This window comes from Heterodontus francisci, chromosome 30, assembly GCF_036365525.1.
Source record: "Heterodontus francisci isolate sHetFra1 chromosome 30, sHetFra1.hap1, whole genome shotgun sequence".
In the NCBI taxonomy this organism is placed as follows: domain Eukaryota; kingdom Metazoa; phylum Chordata; class Chondrichthyes; order Heterodontiformes; family Heterodontidae; genus Heterodontus; species Heterodontus francisci.
This window is the reverse complement of record NC_090400.1, coordinates 28,182,885-28,193,257: the sequence shown is the minus strand read 5'-3', so window position 1 is coordinate 28,193,257 and position 10,373 is coordinate 28,182,885. Positions and strand designations below refer to the sequence as shown.

At 42.1% G+C, this 10,373-nt stretch overlaps 1 protein-coding gene across 2 annotated transcripts in view; it reads right to left on the bottom strand.

The window, feature by feature from the left end:
• Positions 1-6,848: 6,848 nt before the first annotated feature.
• psph (phosphoserine phosphatase) overlaps positions 6,849-10,373 on the bottom strand; it is a 28,465-nt gene continuing 24,940 nt past the window's right edge. For both annotated transcript variants that reach the window (XM_068010276.1, XM_068010275.1), the window contains 2 exons: positions 8,016-8,164; positions 6,849-7,821 (listed from right to left, as the gene is read on the bottom strand). In XM_068010276.1, coding sequence (XP_067866377.1) covers positions 7,714-7,821; positions 8,016-8,164 — 257 coding nt within the window. In that variant the 3' untranslated portion in view covers positions 6,849-7,713. The remainder of the gene's footprint in view (positions 7,822-8,015; positions 8,165-10,373) is intronic.

Below are 10,373 nucleotides of genomic sequence, written 5' to 3'. Positions count from 1 at the left end.
AATTGTGAATTGTTTAAGACTCAAAAATGAATCCGTTTTTTTTTTAATTGTCAGTACAGGAGAGGAATTTTAAACTGATATCATTAAGCTGTTTGAATTTTAACTTTAGAATAAAGTCATTGGTACTGTACTAAAGGTCAAGTAGGGCTAGAAATAAACCAGTAGGTTAATTGACAGCTGTAACAATTTGCTGAGTCAAGCCCTACTTTAGTTTTAACTACCTTGCAATAATTCACCCGTGTGAGGACAGAAACTCCCTGTGCCAAACAAATAAAAATATCTGTTACAGCTTACATGGATTTATAAACTGACTTCATTTTAATGCATTTTTGGAATATTAGTGATCATGTGCATACTCCCCTACTGGGAGACCGAAAAAATTGCAGTAGACATGTCAACTTATGAACGTTTTCTTGTCTGAGAATAAAGGGTTCTTGCTGAACAGTCTGTCAGTGTATTGGCCTCTTGTTCTTTTTCAGAACTGGAAAACTTACTTGTCGTTTCCAGCATTTTCCTGATTTCATTTATGACCTCTTGCACCAATAACCCCCACTTGGTTAAGTGTCAGCTTGGTTCAATGGTAGCACTCTTGCTTTTGAGTCAAAGCTTCTGGGTTCAAGCTTCACCTGTAGATGGGCACTTTATTGTAGTACTGAAGGACTGATACACACCGTCAACAGTGCTGCTTTCACATGATACATTAAGCCAAGGGCCCACTTACCTATTCTGCTGGCTGTAAAAGGTCTCATGGCAAATGAAATAGATTAAGTGGCCATTTATTTCATTGCTTGTGTTTATCCATAAACCACTGAACACACTTCGAAAGTAATTAATTTGCTTTGAAATCTTTTGGTATGTAAAAGGTGCTATATAATTGCAAATTCTTTTTTTGGTGTGGGCTTTTTCCAAGTCTTTTCACCATCTTAGCTACCTGCCTATTATTTTAATGCTTTTCCACTACCTCATTGAGATGATGTTTTATAACATATATCAATTTTGGGTTAATTAATCTGCAGATCATTCGACCTGTTAATTTCCACTCTGTGATTAGAGTATCTATTTTCTCCTCTTCTGTTTGCTTTCAGGTTTCAGTTCCACAACAAGTATAACAAAGGGTTATACAGAAAATGTTAACATCTTTTCTCTTTGTGGATGCTGACTGGCCTGTGTTTTCATTTCAGATTTTCAACATTTGCACTTCCTTTTTTGTGAGCAGTAAGATCCTGATGTGTAGTTACACAGGTTATTAAAGGAGGCAGCACAAGAAGTTAAGGCTATATCTGACACAAATGGAATCCAATATCTAGAAGCATAAGAGTACAAAAGCAAGCAGGTACCATTAAACTTGCACGACACCTTATTTAGTCTGCAGTGAGTATATTGTATGTAGTTTTTGACTTGAGAAGTTAGCGCTTTCTCATTAGAGCCGAGAAGGTTAAGGGAGATCTGAAAAATTATAAGGTAGTGTACAGATTGTTTCTACTGATTGGCGAGATAGTAACAAGAGGGGACAAATTTAATGATAATCATGAAAAAATAAAGGGAATGTTAAAGATGTCTTTACACAGTGGTTACAATGTAGAATTCCTTGCCACAAACCATTGCTGAAACAAATTCTTAGAATTAGATTGTTTGACAAAAAGATGCATTAAAGAGTATGGGGAGCAATCAGGATTGAGAGATTAGTTTGGGGGCTTATGTGGAGTAAAACATTGGTTTGAAATTGATGAGCTGAATAGCCTGTTCTTGTTTTGTAACATTGTATGATTTTAATTTCCCAGGCTGTTGGATAGAGACCTTTGTCCTGGGTTTTCCTTGGAGACACAATCCCTACCCCAAGTAGTTTCCAAAGTCAGCAGTATTTGAATAATTCGGGTGAGCTCCAGGCATTCGGATTGCCTCCAGTTGGGAACTCATTCATTTAAGGTAGAAATAAGTATTGAGTGGGCCCGAGTCAAACAGAAAGACAAGTAGATTAGTTAGCTTCCCCAGATAGTAAAGAACTTTATATTTAAAAGTTATTTATTTTTCTGTAATCTTAAAAATTTACAGCATGGAAGGAAGCCATTCAGTCCATTGTGTCCATGCCTGCTGATAAGTAGCCATCCAGCGTAATCCCAGTTACCAGCTCTTAGTCTGTAGCCTTGCAGATTACTTCATTTTAATGCATTTTTGGAATATTAGTGATCACGTGCATATTTCCCCCCCCATTGTTTCAGCTATGGTTTGTGGCAAGGAATTCTACATTGCAACCACTGTGCAAAGACAGCTTTAACATTCCCTTTATTTTTTCAAGTACTCCCTTTCAGGCAGTAAGTTCCAGATTCCCACCATTCTCTAGGTGAAAAAATTTCCCTTTGCATCCCCACTAAATCTCCTACCTCTTACCCTAAATCTATGCCCTGCCCCCCCGACACCTCCCATATTTCTGCTCCCAGAGTTTTATTTGTATGTGGGAGGCAGGGGCTCCTTACTCTGCTAGGGGGTTATGCCGAAGTGGGATCAAATACTTGCGAAGACCCAGGCATCTTGAGAGGAAATCAGCAATCACCATACTGCCCAATTTTATATATTTTGTTACGAATGCTGGATTTTGTAGCGTGGTTATTTTTTCAAAACTGATCTTTAATGCCGTGTAAAATGGACATTCGGAGGAAACACATGACCTCACCCAAAGTCTGCCCAGAGACAAGCCAGAGGTCTTGGTTACAATGAGAACAAGGAACCCAGATCTACGACTGTTTTGAAAGCAGCGTGCAAGTTTGTAACACCTAAAGGACAATGGGTTTCATGCTCCCAGGCTCTCATTATAAACAGTGAGCTAGAGGCTCTCAAATACAGATTTGAGTTGCAATTTTTAAACGCCTGGAAACAAAGGAAGGCCCAGGAAGTTTTGTTAGCGTCAGACTTATGGTCTCTTGAGAATTGTAAAAGGCAAACAGCTATAGACTTTTGTTCTGGATAAATTTGAGTGGCTTTAAGGAATAAACGAAGACCAGGCAAGCGTGCATGACAGCGGGCTCAATGTTTGCAGAGCAGCAAAGACCAACGGGGTCACCAGAGGTTGCCTTATAACGGGGTCAGTCGAATTTGCTTAGAAGAAGTGAGAGAAGTGGAAGTTGGTTTTGGGAAGGACACTGGGAGATCCAACCCATTGCAGCTGGGAAGAGTTTGGGACTTTTAACTACAAGAATACCTTTTTGATAAGAACAGTCCAACATATAAATATAGTGTGGGTGTTTGAGTGTTAATAAGTTACTGAGAATACCTTTCTCTGTAATTTAGTGTATCAGCTACCTACTAGGTACTTTTAGAATTAGAATTAGAATATTACAGCGCAGTACAGGCCCTTCGGCCCTCGATGTTGCGCCGATCATCTGACCTACACTATTCCATTTACATCCATATGTCTATCCAATGACCACTTAAATGCCCTTAAAGTTGGCGAGTCTACTACTGTTGCAGGCAGGGCGTTCCACGCCCCTACTACTCTCTGCGTAAAGAAACTACCTCTGACATCTGTCCTATATCTTTCACCCCTCAACTTAAAGCTATGTCCCCTCGTGTTTGCCATCCTCATCCGAGGAAAAAGACTCTCACTATCCACCCTATCTAACCCTCTGATTATCTTGTATGTCTCTATTAAGTCACCTCTCCTCCTCCTTCTCTCTAACGAAAACAACCCCAAGTCCCTCAGCCTTTCCTCGTAAGACCTTCCTTCCATACCAGGCAACATCCTAGTAAATCTCCTCTGCACCCTTTCCAAAGCTTCCACATCCTTCCTATAATGCGGTGACCAGAACTGCACGCAATACTCCAGGTGCGGCCTCACCAGAGTTTTGTACAGCTGCATCATGACCCCGTGGCTCTGAAACTCGATCCCCCTACTAATAAAGGCTAACACACCATATGCCTTCTTAACAGCCCTATTAACCTGGGTAGCAACTTTCAGGGATTTATGTACCTGGATACCAAGATCTCTCTGCTCATCTACACTACCAAGAATCTTCCCATTAGCCCAGTACTCTGCATTGCTGTTACTCCTTCCAAAGTGAATCACCTCACACTTCTCCGCATTAAACTCCATTTGCCATCTCTCAGCCCAGCTCTGCAGCCTATCTATGTCCCTCTGTACCCTACAACACCCTTCGACACTATCCACAACTCCACCGACCTTCGTGTCATCCGCAAATTTACTAACCCACCCTTCTACACCCTCATCCAGGTCGTTTATAAAAATGACAAACAGCAGTGGCCCCAAAACAGAACCTTGCGGTACACCACTAGTAACTAAACTCCAGGATGAACATTTGCCATCAACCACCACCCTCTGTCTTCTTTCAGCTAGCCAATTTCTGATCCAAAGCTCTAAATCACCTTCAACCCCATACTTGCGTATTTTCTGCAATAGCCTACCGTGGGGAACCTTATCAAACGCCTTACTGAAATCCATATACACCACATCCACGGCTTTACCCTCATCCACCTGTTTGGTCACCTTCTCGAAAACTCAATAAGGTTTGTGAGGCACGACCTACCTTTCACAAAACCGTGCTATCGCAAATGAACTGTACAGTTAATGTTGATTTTTTAGTTTAGTTGTTATAGTAATAGCCTTAAAACATGAAATCTTGTCGTGCGATTCTTTAATTTGGTCATTGGGAAGGTCATATCTCTTGTTTTAAAGTTAGAGATCTCTATCGAGGTTGTAACAATATATACACACTTTTGTTCAATATTTTTCATACATGTGCAGCCTCTGCATGACTTCCCTTAGCATTAGCACTGGTTATTAACAATTCTTCCTTCCGAACCCCTTCCGCTGACTTCTTAATGCTAGACCTCAACAGGTGGTCCCGGCATCCAATCTGAACAAACAGTGGGAAATACAATGGAAATCACGGTGGTGAAATTAATCTTCAACAATAGAGCGCAATGAGCGATAGCCAATCAGCAGCCTGTTTTTCACAATGGAAAAGAAAATCAGGCGTGATATACTGTGGATGGCTGATTAATGTTATCACTGACACCCAGCTTCACCTTTGTGCTTCCCTTATATTAATGTAATTTGCATGTACTGGCCCACATATGTGCAGCCACATTTTAAGTCACCAGGTCTATCCACTGTGAGATGGGAAAGTATCCCAATAAATTTCAAAATTGGCTAGGGCTATGTGGAAGATATTGCTCCAAGAAGGAATTGCTGAAAAAGGAATACAGTCCTTGGCGTAGGCAGATTTCCTTCACTCTCACTGGAGTTTTAACTCTTGTTCAGGTTTTACTACCCATTCTCTTTCAGCCAAAGTTGATGTCCTCGCAATGACCACTTACAAGGCCACTAATCAGAATTAGTTCAAACAGATGAGATGCAAAATCCAGGCTTACAGCTCATCTTGTTGGAGGACTGAGTTATGACAGGTTAGGAAAAACTCAGGCTCCATCCCTGCAAGATGGCCAATGAGGGAAGAAGACTTACTGAGGTGTACAAAATAGTGGAATAGAAAACATTAATCTGGGCCGGAATTTTACCCTCAGTGGACGGGAGCCGAAAAGTCAGTGGCGATCCCGCCTCTGCCTGGCCTGGAGATCCAGACTGCATTTTGCGGTCCCCAGCACCTTAATTGGTCGGAGGCAGGACTTCCACCTCATTGAGGCAGGAAGTCCCGCCTAATGGAGCTGCCGGCCAATCAGCAGGCCGGCAGCTCTCTCTCAGCAGCACCGCCGGGAGTGGTGGCCACTACTGGGACTGCAACCCAGCTGAAGGCGGAAGATGTCGGGGAGCCTTGGAGAACGGGTAAGTTGTTGGGGCCTCACCAGGGGCAATTAGTCAGGCCCCGGTGAGGCAAGGGTGGTCGATTGGGGGGGACGGGGGGACGGAGGGGGGGTGCATGTTGGGGTGGTTGGGGCATTGGGGGCAGCCCTCCGTCAGGCACTGGGTGCCTGATCAGGAGGTCCCCCCCCCCCCCCCACAAAGGCCATCAGAAAGCCACCTACTTTTAACAGGCGGCTTCTCAGGTCTGGGCCGCCTGCCAGCCAAGGGTAAAATCCCCGTGGCGGCAGGCAGTGGGCCTTAAGTGGCACCACATAAAATGGCGGCGGTGGCAGGAGTGGGTCGGTAAGGGCCCCCCAGTCCATCTTACGCCCCCCCCCACCATCGTGCTCTTGGGGGGAGGGGGGGGGGGGGGGCGCGCTTAAAATTCCATCCCTGGAGTTAAAATACAGCCATAGGACTAGGGAACATAGGTATAATGTGGGAAAAGGCAAATTCAAAAACTTATATCAGGAAGCACTTCTTCACATACTGTGAATAGTATCTGGAATGGTCCTCCAGGTATGGAAGTGAAGGGAGACACTCTGAAATCAATTAAAAGGCAGTTGGATTCTGTTGTGGTAGGAACTTAAGTTTCAATAAAAGAATTAGCTAATTAGCGTAAAATGGCCTCCCTCGTCTGTTGTTATTTATGTGATGACTTTCTAGTGGGGCTGTAAGGGTAATTACTAGGAAACTAAGAGATAGGGCAAAAGTGAAACTACAGCTTGGCTGGTTAAGATCTTCATTGAAATATATTCCATTTGCAGGATTGCCAACAAGGAACTGACAGAACATGCACAGAGACTATGTTTAATTTTCAATGGTTCACAAGTTAGGCTCCTTCAAATTGTACAGCAAATCATTTTAGCAGGAGGACTGGTGGAGTGTGCCTCACTTCATGATTAAATACAAAACTTACCAATTGTGCTCAGAATACTGGTTTACTTATCCATTTGAACAAAGGACTCTGCATGAAAGTCAAAGCCAACAAGTAATGCAATGCAAAGGTAGGAAAAATATTGGTCTGTCACAAATATCAATTGATATAACTTCATTTTTATTCCATTACCCTTTTCTATGCCAATACAAGGAGCAATTCTGCTCAAGTTCATGCCAACTGATAACAATTACAATACATTTGTAACAACAGGAACTGGGGGTAAAATGGTAATGCTCCAAAACCAGTTTCAAGCAAAATTTGTTAAATTATTAAAAGCAGTTAACTCAAATTAGCAATATTTGTTTCAATATAATTAGATAATTCAATATTTTAGATAAAACTATTCTAAATATATATTTTACACAAGCCAACAAGGAAGGCTTGTAGAAGGAACACCCTCTGTTTCAGCAGAGCTTTATAAAAGGGGAGGAAGGATGACAAAAAGGAGTTAGACAGCGCTTACTGTGTTTCCAAGGATGACGGGTAAGGACATTGGGGCCCAGTCACCAAAGCTTTTTCTCAAGTTTCCCTTAAAGGTAACGTCGATTGTAGCTTAGGGACCTGTCTGCCTGCTCACCTTGCATATGCAATATGGAAAGGAGAGGAATCCAAAAATCCTTGATACCACAATGGGCTTCAGTATCAACACTGAGTCGGACTCAATTCCTCCATCCATACAAGAAACTTCTAAAATTTCACTGCCAGGCTTTCGATTGGAGTCTTCTGACAGTGGGGAGAGAACATAAACTCTAGCACCTAGCTTGTGACATTGGTCCTGTGCTCAGGGTAATCTAGAGTCCACCTCCACCTCCCTTCCAGCTGGTGGGCATTGTGTAGAAGCCAGAAACTAACTGGGAAGAGATCAAGAAGAAAGTTAGAGAATAAAATCATTAAAAACACCAGAGAATTTTCTCTTCACATTGCTCATATATTTTGTTGAAGTAGAGATTTTTTTTTAAAATTACTTTTCCAGTTCTTCAGTAATTTCTTTAAAGCTTGTGACAAACCACTTGGCTTTCTCTTTTACTTGCTGTCGAACAATATTCCCACCAAATCCGATAAATGCATCCTAAGACAGGAAACCAATAGTTTATTCGGCATTTTTGTAAAAGTAGCATTCAGCACATACTAGCAGCAGCCAGAATCTAGCTTAAATACACTGGGCTGATTCCAGTACTAGGCAATCAGCCCCAATGGTAAATAATGAAAAGCTTAAACGTAAATTTATATTTAAAAGTAAACACAACTTATATCTGTACATACTGCAGGAGGGCACGCTTCCAAGTCTGTGGCTCCATCTCCGATCAAAACAGCCTTCTTAAAACCTCTTTCTTCTTTTAGAAGACTTATGATCCGGCCTTTCCCACCAGATTCTGCTGTTGGTTGGGTTTCATCGAAACCGGCATAATCACCTGTAACAAAACAAGATCAACTGTTTGGTCTCGTTATACTCTGTTTCTATCAGGGAGCGTTGCTCAGTAATACAATTTGGAGGTGGGGTAAAAGAGAGGGGCAGAAATTACACACATCATGAAAGCTTGTGCCATTCAATCTTAAAACATATGCCACCCCTCAGTTTTCCAGACCACACACAAGCACCACATAACGGGGCTCCTGAATATCTCGGCAGCACCCTCAGATATGAGAGGTGTGACTGATTAGAGACTGTGCTACATTTTGTGGTCTCCTTTTAGTTAGCCATTCTACCTTTTTGCTTTGTCTCAAGCCCAGGCCAACATCAACAAATGGTCACATGGGGCAGCCCCAAGTACAAAAATCAGCAGATGCTGGGATGCAAGTCTATGACACCAAGTCTGTTGCTAGCTGCTTAGCTTGTGTAATTTAAATTAGCTATTTTATATGGAGTATAAGTTATGAAAAATAGGCCATGTCCTTGTATGTTATTGTTCCTAAAGGTCCCCAGTTTCAGCGTTCTATCAATTGTGCATGCACATACATAAATATTAAACATTTGTGAGGTAAGCAAATGAATGACAAGCTCTATGTGAAAAGTACAGGTAAAAATATCAAACTTCCCAATCTAGAAGGCAACATGTTTGAGTCTCTACCTCAATGATCATTCAAACGCAAATGGGGAAGGAAGGAGGGATGGAGAAAACGACAAGGCCAAACCCATCCCTCCCCTAAGCACTTTACAGCATCCACAGAACATTACAGCTCCAGCTTATTTGTCTTCTTGGCCATTTGACTAACATGGTGTATGAGAGAAGAGGAGAAAGACAATAGACCCCAAATGGTAAGGAGCTGTGGAACAGAATTCCTGTGTAATTTAATATCCAAATTTAATGATTCAAGTTAATGTTAAATACAAATCGCACTGCTGTATGATAGTTGAATGGTTGCTGTGACTATTTCCATCTCTATTATAACATCTCCAAGAAATATGTTCGATGAATTAATATAATTTGCAGTAAAAGAAATGACAAGCAGATTATTGAGTACTTACATCTTTACCCCCTTTGCCACTTTTCTCCTCTCCCCTCTCGTCTCAATGGCTGTCTTACCCCTTGCTGGAGTATAGCTCCATAACCACTAACTGCCATCGTCCAAGTGACCACTATTCATGTAGGAGCATTAGCAGTTAATAATTGCAGATTATCCAATCGTGGGACACATCACAACCAAATCCTGTCCTCATCTAACATCCACACAACTGCACCTTCAGCTGGAACTCTGGCAAATTTTTCCTCTCACTGGCCCAAGGGCACTGCAGTTAATCGCAGTGGTCCCACTGCCAACCTGGCTGAGAGCAGCTAACTGAGCACAGATGGGGATGAGATCTGGGATATCCCTGGTCTGTATGGCTCAGCTGTTCACCCACTGAGTCAGAAGTAGGTACTCTTTGTAGAGGCATAACGGCACAGAAGGAGGCCATCTATTTTGATCTCAATTTATTAAAAATTGTCACCAGTTTAATGTTGTGGTTTCTTTATTTACACCATACACAATAATTTGGTCAAAATAAGAAATATACTCAATTCTCAATATGCCCAACATCCATTTACATTTGACTTTCACTGGCCAGCCTAACTACCTGCTACAATTCGATTAATAAATTTGCATTGATAAAAGGGTAAAATTCTGCTCCTGTGCACCAAATGCTGAGGGGTAGAGCTTAAATCCTATTTGAATTTGAAAATTTGGCAAAAGAGCCAAAGGTGACATGAGGAAAAACCTTTTTGTGCAGCGAGTGGTTATGATCTAGAGCGCACTGCCTAAAAAGGGTGGTGGAGGCAGATTCAATCGAGGCTTTCAAAAGGAAACTCGATAAGTACATGAATGGGACAAAAAATACAGGGCTATGGGGAAAGGGCAAAGAAGTGGGACTAGCTGGATTGCTCTTGCAGAGAGCCAGCACATACTCAACTTGCCAAATGGCCTCCTGTGTTGCAACTATTCTATGATAAATGCACTGCTCCAAGTTTTCGGGAAGGTCTGCACTAGAAGTGGCTGCTTATCTCCTGCAAGGTTGGAAGATAGCCCTGCAATTCCAGATACCATTTAACTGCTTTGGTGACTGCCTGGGCATGCTTGCTTTCTGATCCTTCAGAAGTCCTATGAGTGGGATGGGTGGACAGCATAGATGAGAGTTATCCTGAG